Here is a 15,298-nt window from a genome sequence, read left to right as displayed (position 1 = left end):
TTATATTGTGAGTATATTCTGATGGCTCTCATTTTTTTCAACCAAAGAAATAAGGAGATTCTTACATTATTGGCTCTCTGCCACCTCTCCCTCTAAACATAGCACTCACAGAGGCCTTCAGCTAAGAATCTTGTAAATGGTTACGGAAACAGAACCTTTCTTATTTGACCCATGGGCCTTTGTCACTTGAACAAGGAAAGTAGTGTTCTGAAAGCTACAGCATTTGTGAAGGCTCTGGTAAAAATATTTCATGTACATGGACTGGAGATTAACTTCTTTCATCTTGTTCTCCAACAAATTAAACAATGCAAAGAGATTTCAGTGCATTCTTGGTAATGAAATGCTTGGGTGAATTATAATCCTAATTGCTATTGTTCATTTTCACAGCTGCATTTTGACACTTTTAACTGCCTAAGCCACGCATTCTTCAGCCACCAGGATAAACAAAAGCGTTCTGAAATTTATCATTTTGTGGCATCTTAAATTGTGAATCTGTTATATGCTGCCTTAGTTTTATTTTGGTTCCATGGTTGATAAAATTAGTAGGAAAATTATTCTTCTACATTCATACATAAAAGTGTTGTAATAGAACCATTACTGGATTTTAACGAAAATGTATTCCTTAGTGGTCTTAACATTTTTAAAGGAGGTGGGCAGTGGAGATCATGGATTTATTTTAGTCCTGGGTAAGGAATTTGTATTTATTTTATCGCATTAATTGATATCTTAAGAGGCAGCTTTCTCCGAGATTTGAAAGAAAATAATAGGATCTTGCATTTCTTCCATAGTCGAACAATGTTCTGAATTTAAATCTGAAAGCCAGATTGATTTAGTTTTTTGGCAAGGCACATTTATATGCATAATGGTTCCTTTAAAATTTGACCCAAACTTGTTTGTTGGTCTCTTCTTTAAATGTAAAGAAATTGAAGTGTTTGCAATAAATTTGAAATTTAAGAGATTTGATTATCAGTTTCAACCAAACCTTCCTTATTTAAAAAATAGAACTTTTTGATGACTAAAAAGCCATATGGCAAAAGTGGGTTATATGTATATAATAGTTACCAAATTCTGATTTTTCACTGTTTCTAAGACTTAATTCTAAGTAGAAGAATTGAATTACCATATTCACAGACACCTGTTATAAAAATTGTTTGGAAATAATTGGAGTTTTTGATGTCAAATGAATATTACTATAGCATGTCACATTTATGCAGTGTTTCTTTATTCTCAAAATGCCTTTGAATTCTTAAATTCATATAAGCATGAGAAATTCCATCTTAATAACTATTTTGCCATCTCATGTCTTAATCTTTTTTCCAAAGTGAATTCTGATAAAAATATTATTTAATGTTTTGAAAATCTCCTAATAGATGGTTATTTTATATATATTTCTTTTTTGAGGGGGGGGTACAGGGTCTTGCTGTGTTGCCCAGGCTGGAGTATAGTCGTGCGGTCATGGTTCCCCTTGACCTCCTGGAATCAAGCAGTCTTCCCACCTCAGCCTCCCTAGTACCTGGGACTATAGGTGTATGCCAACACATCTGGCTAATTAAAAAAATTTTTTTTAGACACCAGCTCTCACACTATATTGCCCAGGCTGGTGTTGGTTATTATATTAAATACTAATAATAGGTAACATTTATTAAGTAATTCCTATATGTCGGACACTGTACTAAATAAACACCATTTGCTGTGCTAGTCTTTGAGGTAATATTCTTATTTATTTCCAGTTTATGGCTGTGGAAACTGAGATTAAAATAATTAAAATAATTTTGCCATTGATCACTTAGTAAGTGATTGGAATCAGATCTTTTTGACTCCTGAGACCCATGTTCTTAATCTTTGCTGAAGTCATAAGGGAAAGTTAAGTGTGCATCATACAATCCCCTGATGGAATATTATGCAGGCAGTAAAGGTGACGGTTACAATGAATGTATAATGTCATAGAAGTACATATGATAGAATAAATGAAAAAAGACTAAGGGATTACAGTTCAACATTCGTAGTGGTTCTAAACATCTGTAGATATCTTTGATTTATTATTTTTTAAAAATGTGATATAGATATTATCTAGCTGTTACATAATTTTGCCTAATTTATAGAATTTCTCTAAACAGGAAACATAAGCCTAAATTGCTTGTAAACCCAGATCTCGTCAAGAAACTGACAACTTAGTTTTATAATAGACTCTAGCATGTTCAATTTTTTTAAAAAACTTTTGACCCTCAGCCATATTTTACTGGACTTATGCCAGCTCTGATGTAATCTCTCATCTGTATTCTTGAAGGCTAATGGAATAGTAAAATCTACTTAAAGATAACTTAAGTGTATTACATAGTGTCCTTGGGGTAGCTTGTGCACAAAAGATGTTTTCTTTCCCACCCTGTGGAGGTAGCTCATTAGGACACCCAGTAGTGTCATTATTAAGTTTTCATGTGTTTCTCAGTTTTGATGCTAATCTTTGTGCGTATGTGCGTGCATTTTTTTGCTCTGCAGCACCAATGTGGTTATGAATTATTCAGAGATTGAGTCTAAGGTTCGAGAGGCAACGAACGATGATCCTTGGGGACCTTCTGGGCAACTCATGGGAGAGATTGCCAAGTAAGTGATAATTTGACTCAGCAGTGCAGAAAAAAATCAAAGTGTCTTGACACAGAAATGTGAAATTTGCTTTCAGATTTAAACTATTTGGCTGCCAGAATATAAATTTTGCATAATCATTCAGATAGTAATGTAGAAAGTTTTACTCAGTCCATTCCCCTTAAAAATTTGGCTCAAAAAAGAAACCCACAATTTTTTTTTCAATGAAGTTTTGAGACGTGCTGTAGCTCACTATGTAAAATTTCGACAAATGCATGTAAAATAACTTGGAAATGCAAGTTAAAAAAATTTGTTTCTGTGAACATCTGGGCCACTGTACCAGTGAATGAAGAACTTGCAAAGTATCTTAATTAGTGGGGCTTACATATGTGCCAGGTAGTGTATAAAATATAGGGAAAACATTTTCTAGGAAGTACATATCTTCTAAGTTTTTTGAATTAAGCTTATTAATGTTTAAAAACTCTTTGGGGAAACCCAGTAAATTAGGACAAGTCTGCCATCTACTGTCAAAATTAATATATTGCAGACTTTTAAAGAAAATGATTCTTTTTTCAGGGCTACATTTATGTATGAACAATTTCCAGAACTTATGAACATGCTTTGGTCACGAATGTTAAAAGACAATAAGAAGAATTGGAGAAGAGTTTATAAGGTATGGATACAAGTCTGTTTTAATTACTTGCCATGTTGAAAACAAATGCTTGAAATTTGGTATATATACATAGGTGATTTTGAAGTATGTTAAATCTTAAAATAGAATAATCGAAAACACATGAAAGAAGTAGATTTGTTGTTTGTGTCATCATGAACAACCGTGAATGGAAAATGTTTAAAATTAATATTAATAATACTTCTAAATGTTGATTACTTCTTAAAATTTTTTCTACTAAAATGTATGTGCATATCAAAAACAATTGGATGTATAGTAGTATGCATGTTTAGTGTATGAGCAGTTAAGATGAATACCACAATCTAATATGGTTTGTCATCTCTGCATAGAAATTTACCTAATTTATGATAGTATTCTCATAGTATTCTGTATCAAAATGCTAGTTCAAAGTGTAATTCTGATTTTAAATTTGTGAATATGAACTCTATCAGATTCCTTTTGTTTAGTTCTGATCTCATATAATGCAGAATCCTGTAACAATATAGTTATGCTTCTACACTTACCGTGTTTTCTTGCTTCTTCAGAATGTTTTTCTGTGCTATCCAAAATGATGTAATTTGGCTTTCAGAATTGAAAATCTATGTGTTAGTTTTATATTTTTTATGTTACTCCTTTCTGAAAATATTCAGTGTCGTTCCCTCAGGTTGTGTGGTAGTTGTGATGAAATAATTGAAATTTCTGTAAATTAAATTTGCTTTTTGTTTTTTGTTTTGTTTTGTTTTGTTTAATTCTTGGGTAAACTCCTTTTTTAAAGAATCCAGTCATATACCACATAAGGACATTTTAGTCAGTGATGGACCACCTATATGACAGTGGTCCCACTGGATTATAGTACCCTATTGTTTCTGCACCTTTTCTGTTTTTAGATACAAAAACACTCAGCATTGTGTTACAGTTGTCTATAGTAGGTCAGTACAGTAACATGCTGCACAGGTTTGTAGTCTAGGAGCAATAGGTGGTCCCACACATCGTCAGTGTGTAGCAGACTATACCATCTAGGTTTGTGTAAGTACACTGATATTGGTACAATGACAAAATTGCCTAATGGCGCATTACTCAGAACATATCCCCATCACTAAGTGACACGTGGCTTTAAATTACTGGTAGGAAGAGGTTTTATGTCCCTCAGTTTTACCAGACTAACTAGATTTGTTGGTTTTTGCTGGCCCCTCTTCTCCACCTAACTATATTTTCATGTCCCTAATCCATTGAGGTTTGTTCCAAGCAATGTTAAGTTCAAAATGTACAATTTATCATTTTCAGTATATTTCACAAAGTTGTGTAGGAGTAACTGTTATCTAATTCCAGAACATTTGTATCACCCCATAAAGAAACCTGATGCCCATTAGTAGTCATTTTAAATTTACATTTGAACAAAATTTAGTTTGGGGGTGAGTGTTAGTGGTGGTTGGTTGTTTTTGAGACAGTCTGGCTTTGTCACCCAGGCTGGAATGCAGTGGCTCGACCTTGGCTTACTGCTGTCTTGACCTCCTGGGCTTAAGGGATCCTTCTGCCTCAACCTCCTAAGTAACTGGGACTACACGCGTGCACCACAATACCCAGCAATTTTTTTTTTCCATAAAGACGTCTCACTATTTTGCAAAATTTTCTTAAACATTCAGGTTTTTGTTTTGTTTTTTTGAGACAAAGTCTCCCTGTTGCCCATGCTGAAGTGCAGTGATGTGGACTCGGCTCACTGTAACCTCTGCCTCTGGGTTCCAGTGATTCTTCTGCCTCAGCCTCCTGAGTAGCTGGGATTACAGGGGTGGGCCACAATACCCAGCTAATTTTTGTATTTTTAGTAGAGACGAAGTTTCACCATGTTGCGCAGTCTGGTCTCAAACTCCTGACTTCAAGTGATCCTCTCGCCTTGGCCTCCCAAAGTGCTGGGGTTACAGGCATGAGCCACTGAGCCTGGCCACAACCTTTTAAAACAAAAGCCACATAATTAACCTCAAAATTAAATTTTACCTGGGGAAAATACTATAGGATTGTTTAATTACCAAATAATTCTTCTGAGGTTTCTGGCAATTCACAGTTCCATAATGCTCAGATAAAAAGTAAAAACAGAGTCAGCTTTCTAAAACCTTATTGTATGTTTATGTCATGCATTCAAATACTTTGAACATCAGAGTTGTTCTTTTAAGTCTTTAACACACAGTATCCAGTGGACAATTTATAATTATTTACTATGCTTAATATAAGAGGAACTTCAAATTGATTATATAAGTTTTCTAGGTTATGTATTTAAAGTCTGATGTAAAGAAACCTCACCACCCCCATGAAGATTCTTTCTTTGCTAATGTTAGAATTAATTTTTTTAACCATTTACTGAAGCTCTACCGGAATTTATTTCATTTAATCATTTAGTGCTTTGTATTTTTACAGTCGTTGCTGCTCCTAGCTTACCTCATAAGGAATGGATCAGAGCGTGTTGTTACAAGTGCCAGAGAACACATTTATGATTTACGATCCCTGGAAAATTACCACTTTGTAGGTGAGCAATAGAAAAACCTTATAAGCAAATTAAAACAGTAGTTGGAGTTGTCAGTCACCTGAACCAGCTTAGAAGCTTCTCTGCTCTAATTAGAATGTGACTGTTGCTGGTTGTGTGACGAGTGCAGAATCCAAGACGTCGGGCCCTAGAGTATTAATTAGTGAAGACAAGAACTTGCAGAAAAGCCTGGCTAATAACAACAGAACCAACACAACATGAGTGTTCGGGTTTATATTAAAATATGCACTGGAGACTGGTCCCCTGTGGTGTCCATAAAGGAATAGCTTTAATCATATGGGAAGAAAAGGTTAGAGCTCCAAAACACACACATCTGTTTGAAGCTGGTTTTTTTTTTCCCTCCCACCAAATAATATTTACTGTGCAAAGGCAGCAAGGCCACAGTGTGTTTTGAATGTGAAAGAGGCTAGGGAATGAAGCACATTTTATTTTGTAGTGTACCCCAGTTGTAAGCACTTTAAATATTCAGTTTTGAGCTACACTAAAACCTGGTAATTAGTGTTCCAGACTTGTACTGGAGAAACCAAGACATTGTATGCTTTCCAGTTATTAAAATGCTAAAGTAGTTCTTTTCATTTGTTTTCTTAAAATACGATAGAAAAACACAATAGCACGTACAGATATGTCTATTTTGTATGGTCATCAGTAATTCTTTTTAGTGAATCTTTAATTGACCTTGCATAGTACCATTATCTGTGGTCCTTTTTAGTTCATCTTTACATGCCCTTATACGCCAAAATTCCATTTTAAAACTTAGAATTTGCTGCAGAGAAAATGACAAAGTTAAATAGCACAATTTGCCTCTCTTTATAATTTTTTAAATACTGAAGTTGCTTTCTTATGAAGTTTTTGTATCTTTTTTTTATATTAAAGAGTTTGATACATATTAAGTGAATTCTTAAGTTTTATTTGTCTCTTACCATCCTCATAGATGAGCATGGCAAGGATCAAGGTATAAATATTCGACAGAAGGTGAAGGAATTGGTTGAATTTGCCCAGGATGACGACAGGCTTCGTGAAGAGCGAAAGAAAGCAAAGAAGAACAAAGACAAGTATGTTGGGGTTTCCTCAGACAGTGTTGGCGGATTCAGATACAGTGAGTATCAAAGACAAGCCGACACCTAAGCATCAGCTTAGCTTCTTGAGTATATTTTAAGAATCAGTGAAATACCAAAGACCAAAATGCTAATTTTCTTTTCTTGGAATACACAGAAGACTAAAATACATGCAGTACTAATTTTGGCTTCTGTCACATGAATCTTGGGAATCTTCCTATTTTTAACTTGTGGGTTCAGCAATAGGATTTTAACCATTAATGGCTGATTAAATGACTACATACTCTGAGGTGACATACAGAGAAAAAAACAGATGTATACCCTTCCCTTCTTAGGGTTACCATTCATCTAAAAAGAAGCGGGGGAAAAGTTTCTATAACTCATAGTTGAGAGCATAAAAATATAGAGTTTGATCAGGAAATTAACCTAATTTGAAACCGATTTAGCTGTATTTTTGGCCCAAACCAGATAATCTTCCTGTCAGTCATTCTAGCCTCAGTCTCTCTTTCTTTATTTATGCACTATGTAACTTGATGTATCAAAGGTGACTGACGATACTGTCAGTTTTTCATCTAGGCCTATTGCTTTGTTTATTGTTCCCAATACATTTAAGAGCAACTAGAACATTCATCTTTTGTGTTTATTTTTTAATGTAATAATATAGTTTCTGTAAAATAAGGCATAGATGCTTGAAGCAGATACACAAAATAAGAACTGTCTTTCACAGCATGTCCTTTTGCACTTGTTGTGTCTTCTGTGAGCTCTGACAATCTCCTGGTCATTTTGTGTATATGCAGACAGGCCAGTGCTGTGTATCTTAGCTGTTTTCACTGAGGCTCTCCAGCTGCCCCCCACCATATATGTTTATATTTGGATTATATTGAGCTCTCCTATCTCCTTCAATGGAACCATGTAAAACTCTTACATGTAAAATTTCCTTACTCATTTGCTCCTCTGCTTTCTTGCCCTCAAAGAAAAAATACTGCATTTAGTTAGCTGTTTAAGGATGTTTCTAACAGCAGAAAAATTCCCTTTTTTATATTGAAGCATAATATACAAGTCAGTTTTTTTTCCCCCAGGGCTAACTCATAGGCAGTGCAACCAAAGTCAGCCACAAGTCAGTTTCTGAATTGGGCAAAAATATTTCTCCTAAAGCTTATAAATAATGTTTTGGAGTTTCTATTTGTTTGGGGAAGTACAAAGTTTTTGGATTATTTACCCAAGTAGTTGTTTTATTCTTTAGTTTTTCAAAGTAGTTATAGCAGCTTAATGTGTTTTTAATAGAAATAACTTATTTCCACACTATTCTTGCTTGTATCTTTCTTTTTGCCAGCATAATATACAATTATGTCAGCTAAACTTAGAAAATTGAATACGTTTTCAAACTCAGGCAGAATGCACTAACTGCAGGATCTGTATTAAAGGTAGAGTTGGACATCCTGTGTGTTCACATCACATTCTTTTGCTAAGATATTGTTCATGTTTTGTGTTATTCAGACTTAACTGTTCACTATTAGCAGTTATGTGGGGTTTTATTTTGTTTTGTTTTGTTTTTTTATTTGAGACAAAGTCTCATTCTTTTGTCCAGGCTGGAGTGTAGTAGTGTGATCTCTGCTCACTTCAACCTCTGCCTCCCAAGCGCAAGTGATTTTCCTGCCTAACCCTCCCCAGAAGCTGGGACCACAGGCATGAGCCACCACACCTGACTAATTTTTGTATTTTTGGTAGAGACAGGGTTTCCCCATGTTCGCCAGGCTGGTCTCAAACTCCTGACCTCAAATGATCTGCCTACCTTGGCTTCCCAAACTGCTGGGATTATAGGCATGAGGCACCACAACCAGCCAGTTTTGTGTTTTCTCATTTTTTTTTTTTTTTTTTTTTTTTAATTTTAGAAAAAGGATCTCGCCATGTTGCCCAGGCTGAAGTGCAATGGCTATTCACAGGCATGATCCCACTACTGATCAGCATGGGATTTCTGACCTGTTCCATTTCCGACCTTGGCCAGTTCACCCCTCTTTAGGCAACCTGGTGGTCCCCTGCTCCTGGGAGGTCACCATATTGATGCCAGACTTAGTGCAGACACCTGATCAGCATAGCACACTACAGCCCAGAACTCCTGGGCTCAAGCGATCCTCCCACCTCAGCCTCCCGAGTAGCTAGACTACAGGCATGCGCCACTGCACCCGGCATGTTTTTTCATTCTGACATTAGACAATGTCTTCCAGTATCCAGTATCTTTAGCATTAATTTAGTATGATGTTCACAGTGCTAATCAGTTTGGTTTTCATCCACTTCCTGCCCTGTAAATTTGTTGTTTTCCAAAGTCTAGTTTATCACACTGTCGTTAAAATGTACCTACACATTGTTGGAAAATCACTTATTTTTTTATAAGCCATCTTGGTTTAAATTTTGTCTAAAAAATTTCATTTTGTCATGTTTTCTTTAAGTTGGTGGTCACTTCCAGATTCAGTAAATAGGTTAAAATCCTTAAACACTTAACAGAAAATTTTAGTCTTGCAATTTTAGCAGGCAATTCAGCAGAATGATTTTGTTCAATCTCTAAAGGATATGTATCCTTTTAGATCATGTTAACAAAAGTTCAAAACAAAAGATCCATTAGCCACTTTTCATTTATTTTGTTGTTTCTCATTGTCCTTTTCCTTTTCTTCCAACCTGCCTTAACTTTTAATGTTTTTTGTTTTCTTTTGTCGTGATCTCTCTGTACCTTCTATTCTTGCTTCTTAAGTTGAATTTGGACATGTAAATGGAAGGATTTCATTTTGTGTCTGTAATTCCTGTCTTCCCAGGCCCCTAAGGGCAAGCACTAAAACAAATCTTGACATTTCGGATTTTTTGTTTATTGCCACGATCTATTCTCTGCATTCCCAAATTCACACAGAGGCTCTAGGTTTTGCCAGTCTTGGCATATGTTTGGAATGGGTGTTTGAATTGGTTGACACTATTCTGAACTACTGTTTGAACATACTTCGTGATTCTAGTGTGTGTAGTTTTTGGTAGAGTAATCCTTTCTTTGTACAATAATTACAGAATGCTTTCCCATCCCTGAAAATTCATTGAGTTATTTTTTTAGTTTGATACTTAGGAGTGACAGTTACTGAGACGTTTTAGCTTATTGGGACGTGTAGCATTCAGAGTGGATTTCCTTCAGTTTGTATTTTTTAAGACACTTTTGTTATCCAACACTTTTCTGAAAATTCAAAAACCATTAAGGGACAGGAATAAAATATATTAAGTGGCTTTTGTAAAAACCAAAAGATTTTCATTTCTCTTATGCTTGTATAGCTTGTGTTGGTTTTGTGTTTTCCTCTATTCCTTTCAATGGCCTTTAAGAACTTCCTGGTATGCTGTGCTGTGCGTTAAGGTTGTGTAAGTATTCGTAAACAAAAGCTTTTGAATCTGCATTCCTGGCACTTAATGACTGGCATTACGTGCTGTGCCTTGCTGTAATTCTGTTGATTCAGCACTGTGGGAGCTTTCTGTTTTCCTTTGAAAACCATTTTATTATGAGGAAAAGCCTGAGAAATAAGGACTTGTAGATACCTTTTGAATTTATTATCCTTAGAGTTCTTCCTTTTTTAATGCTTTATATAGGTGAAAGATATGATCCTGAGCCCAAATCAAAATGGGATGAGGAGTGGGATAAAAACAAGAGTGCTTTTCCATTCAGTGATAAATTAGGTGAGCTGAGTGATAAAATTGGAAGCACAATTGATGACACCATCAGCAAGTTCCGGAGGAAAGATAGAGAAGACTCTCCAGAAAGATGCAGGTATTTTAACACTTTATCTCCTGGGTCTCTTGGAAATGCCACTGGGATTTTGGTTTTTTGTTGGTTTTGTTTGGGGTGTTAACATTATCTGAAATTGGGCCTTTTCTTAAAATAGACTTCATTTTTTTTTTAGAGTAGTTTACACTCACAGAAAAATTGTGCATAAAGTACAGAGAGTTACCAGATACCCATTTCCCCTTCATAATAGGTTCTGTGAACATCTTGCATTACTGTGGTGCATTTGTTAACAACTGAAAAGCCTATATTGATATACTTACTAAAATCTGTAGTTTACATTGGGGTTTCCTATATTGTACACTTCTGTGGGTTTCAACAAATGCATAATATTCCCCATTACAATATCATATGGAATAGTTTCACAACTCTAAATATACCCTGTGCAGAAATGTGGAACAAGTCTTAAATGTGCAAATCATCCTTGTACAGGCGGCATACTAATCTTCCCTGTATTGTTCTGGTTTTAGTACATGTGCTCCTGAGGCAAGCACTGTGCAACTATTTGTAAGATGCTAGGTTAGATACTACTTGCAATTAGTATTGGAATACTTTCCATGTTGCCTGTGTCTACTTATTTTTGAAGTTGATCCTGTATATTTTTATTCAGCCTAGTAGTCTTTCCTTGGATTATTTTCCTTAGTAAAAACTTGTATAGATTATTTTGCGTTTGGTCCTTAGATAATCCAGGGACCTAAGATGTTGAGGGATAATGAAATTTATGTATTAAGTTTAATTAAACATAAGTTAAAGGATTTGAAATTTAATGCCTCCTTGACATTTCAGTATGATTCCTGGTGTGTACCAGAAAAACAATCCAAATGGATTTTGAACCAGTTTTTGAGAATAGACCTGTAGTTTATTTTTGTAAACTACATTTTATGATGGTAGGGCATTAGTATTTAGTTTTACATAGAACAATACTTAGCTTTGCAGCAGTCACTTTTGTTCTTGCCTGCCAATATAGTTATAAACCAATTTTTCTGACAATGTAAAGGGTAATGTATATTGCACTTAATCTACAGAGCAAATTTTACTTCGTAAGTTTGATGCATATCATTTGTGCCTCACAATATCTCTACTAAATAGAGTAGAACAAGAATTTTGCCTTTATTGTTTATAAGTGGACTTGCCTAAGTAACACAGTTAGTGATGGAACCAAGCCTTCAAGTGATTTCTTATAACTAAATACCATCTCCTTTTTTTCTTACCCCACACCAAAAATCCTCACAGTTCAGAATTAGGGATTATTAAAAAGAGGCACAAACAAAAGTACAATCTGATTAGTGTATTCTTAGCATGTTTTTATATTTTTTAAATCCCTGGAATGCCTCTTTAGGAAATACCAACGAATAATGGCCATAATTTCAATAATGTTTTACAAACCAGACCAAAACTTACTATACGGACCACAAAAACATTAATGAGCGGAAAATAGCTTCGTATATTTGAAAGGGGCACCATTTCCCTCCCAGTGTGTAGTATGTATAATTATCATATGCATCCTTTTTCATTATAAAAAAGCTAGATATTTAGTTGTAAAATAGACATATTCAGAGTACAGAAAATAAGTTCTGGCTCTTCAAAGATCACATTCCAGTTTTTCACAGTCTTGAAAAAGAGGCATTCCAGGGAGGCTTAGTTCCACACTAACAGTTTTACTGTAGGCAGGTCCATGGAGTCTGATTGGGTCTTAGGTTTTACTTATAAACAACAAGACTATGTAGGCTGGTTAGAAATCTGTGTGTTCTTTATTGTTACTTTCTATCCTTTGACCTTCTATCCTTAGTTTTTCTTTTCTTTGTCTCTCTACTCTTTTTTTCTATTTTTTTCTCCCATGATTTTTATTTTTTATGTTTCCTCTAAGACAGGATCTCCTAGAGTTTCTAAGTGTTCAAAGAGTATTTAGGTTTAAAAAAGTGAAAATGCAGTGAACATGATTTATCGTGGTAATGATAGAACACATCAGGAGCTTTTGATCTGAAAGTATTTGTGAGAGAAGAGTAGATTTTTTGACACAGTGGCATGTGACCTCAATGGCATGTTACCTGCATTTCATACTTACTAGTTCACTATTAGATTCAGGAGTTCTTGAACATTGACCAGATATGGAGCTTCCATTTCATTGTGTGCCAGTTGGATTTATATTTTCAGCTTATAAATAAATTACTTTGTGCTGAAATAAAATTGGACACCAAAAAAGTAAAAAATTTCAGTTTTACTTATAGGACTGATGGGAATTTTCAGGTCATTTGTTGTTGAGAAATTAGTAAGGGCTTTTGAATCCATATCAGAACTTGTAGGTTCCTTAAAATGTTTGTATTTAAACATATATTTCACCCCTTTGCTCTGTATGGGAAGTCATTCTTTTTGATCTTTGATGTATACAAGTTCCAAATTTATTTATATTTAAGTAGAGTGGCTGTAGTTCAGTCTGAGGTAAATTGCATCAGCAGTAGTCATAGTTTGAAGGAGAATTTTAAGCATTATATTCCAGAATATTTATAAATTAAACCACCTACTCTAAAATTAGGTAATACAAGTAATGGAACATGTTCCAAGTTTTCTGTAAAGGGTTTTCTATAGTTATATAAAAGTTTGATCTCCTGATACTATAGTAAAGTAGCACAGTTGTAAAGTGCATCGCCTTATATTTTCATGCATTTACAGATGACAGTTCAATCAGTTATTTGAATTAAGATATATATTTTTTAAATATCCATTGAAATTTTAATATTTCATTATGTACATACATTGATCTTTGAGAGTTGGTGACAGAATTGTGTTATTAAAATGGAACTATAGCTATTTGCTCACAATCCATGTCAAGAAAATGATCATCAAATGTAAGTGTTTGAACACTCAGGGTCTTATCAGAATCTGGTATCAAATCCTGCTATTTTATGTTTAAATTAAGCTTTAAATCTGTAATAAACAAAAACTTGAGTTATTTTGACATTTTTTATTTATATACATTTACGTAAATACTTTTTTGTAGCAGTGTTTTAGACTTATGTAGGATATTCTCTGTGTTCCCACTTCCCCTCCCCAGCACACACATATTATTATTCAGACAGCTTAGATAACATTCTGTTGATCCCTGTCAAATAGTCAAAGTACGGAATTTTGGAGTTACTGCATTTGAAATTCTTTAGCTCAAATCACTGAGGGACCCATTTAAAAATAATCCCAAGTCTTATTATTTTGCTTCATTTTTAATATCTTTTAGCGACAGCGATGAGGAAAAAAAAGCGAGAAGAGGCAGATCTCCCAAAGGTGAATTCAAAGATGAAGAGGAGACTGTGACGACAAAGCATATTCATATCACACAGGCCACAGAGACCACCACAACCAGACATAAGCGCACAGCAAATCCTTCCAAAACCATTGATCTTGGAGCAGCAGCACATTACACAGGGGACAAAGCCAGTCCAGATCAGAATGCTTCAACCCACACACCTCAGTCTTCAGTTAAGGTGAGAATGGCAGTAGTTTACACTTTATACATGGTTTTATTTGTATAAACCACTCAGAATTCCCGCTTTAGTAGGCTTGGGCATTTCTAGGTAATCATATTAATTATAGATCATCTGGCATGTATTACCTAGAGACATTTAATAATAAGAAATCTCTGAGGGGAGAAACCTGTCCGGTTGCAAGTGATTGTCTGTGTACTTTCTGTAAAAGTAGAAATAACACTCTTTGTTCATTTAGGGATGGTCGTGAAACAGAATGTAGTACATCTGTTTCCTTCTAGACACCACTGGTTACCAAGCACAAGTCAATTCTCTAAAGAAAACATTGCGAGTATTTGAAAGTTTTAAGAAGTGACAAGCAAGAGCGTAAGAAGAGCTAGATAGGGGCAATTTATCTCATTTAACGTAGAAACATTGCCTATAAAGGGCAGCGTGTTTGCCTCACAGTCATTACTGATCATCAGAAGAAGCACTGCCTCTTGTACCATCTTCGTTTGTTTCTATTCACCACAGACATGAAATCCATCTACTAGGTACCTGGCCAAACCCTAGGCTTTTCAACAGAAATCTGCCGAAGGAGGGAGATTTGCCTCAAAAGACTAAATTATAGTTTTTGTCACTTTCCCCCAAGTACTGTTTCCCCAGCTTGTGCCTTTTCAAGAGAAATAGCTGAAAGCTGGGAAAGACAGTTTTCTACTACATCCAGCAAATTGTAGGTGATTCTAAAAATAACACCAGGCCTACTTAGTTGCCATAACAAGTACTGTGTCAGCTTTTGCCAAATATCTGTATAATTTTTGACAATAGAGACTTTTGTCATGTATCTTAAAGGATTTTAAGTATTAGTTTGTAGTATAGCCTGTCTCTGCAATAAATATTTTATATTTGTAGAACAAGCTTTTTCTTTTTTGTTTTTATTTACCACCCCCCACCCCAGAAAAATGTCTAGAAGGTTTAAGTTCTTAAAAAGTTACCCAAGTCATTTGGATCTCTTTTTAAAGCTGTTTTTGGAATCACAGTATAATATTTTAATCTTCAAAGTTCAAATCAACATGTCTAGGATTTTAGTGTTTACACATTGCCTAACGATTGACTTCTAATTTAGCATGTGTGGATTGAACATATAGGACATAGGTATTTAGGTATCAAGGTGCTTAGCTCTATGGAGAACACAAA

At 34.9% G+C, this 15,298-nt stretch overlaps 1 protein-coding gene and 1 non-coding gene across 5 annotated transcripts in view; one reads left to right on the top strand and one right to left on the bottom strand.

Annotated features, from left to right (window-relative positions):
* The window catches only part of CLINT1 (clathrin interactor 1), a 72,120-nt gene that overhangs the window by 37,539 nt on the left and 19,283 nt on the right, over positions 1–15,298 (top strand). For all 4 annotated transcript variants that reach the window (XM_078358676.1, XM_078358668.1, XM_002744104.7 and 1 more), the window contains exons 2-7: positions 2,497–2,601; positions 3,157–3,253; positions 5,660–5,768; positions 6,718–6,882; positions 10,454–10,631; positions 13,876–14,122. In XM_078358676.1, the coding sequence (XP_078214802.1) occupies positions 2,497–2,601; positions 3,157–3,253; positions 5,660–5,768; positions 6,718–6,882; positions 10,454–10,631; positions 13,876–14,122 (901 nt within the window). The remainder of the gene's footprint in view (positions 1–2,496; positions 2,602–3,156; positions 3,254–5,659; positions 5,769–6,717; positions 6,883–10,453; positions 10,632–13,875; positions 14,123–15,298) is intronic.
* Positions 11,034–11,140, bottom strand: LOC118151859 (U6 spliceosomal RNA). Its single transcript, XR_004740264.1, has one exon. It is a non-coding gene; the product is annotated as a U6 spliceosomal RNA (small nuclear RNA).

The sequence above is a fragment of the Callithrix jacchus genome, chromosome 2, assembly GCF_049354715.1.
Source record: "Callithrix jacchus isolate 240 chromosome 2, calJac240_pri, whole genome shotgun sequence".
In the NCBI taxonomy this organism is placed as follows: domain Eukaryota; kingdom Metazoa; phylum Chordata; class Mammalia; order Primates; family Cebidae; genus Callithrix; species Callithrix jacchus.
Note: the sequence above shows the minus strand (reverse complement) of the source record. Positions and strands in the feature narration are given on the sequence as shown.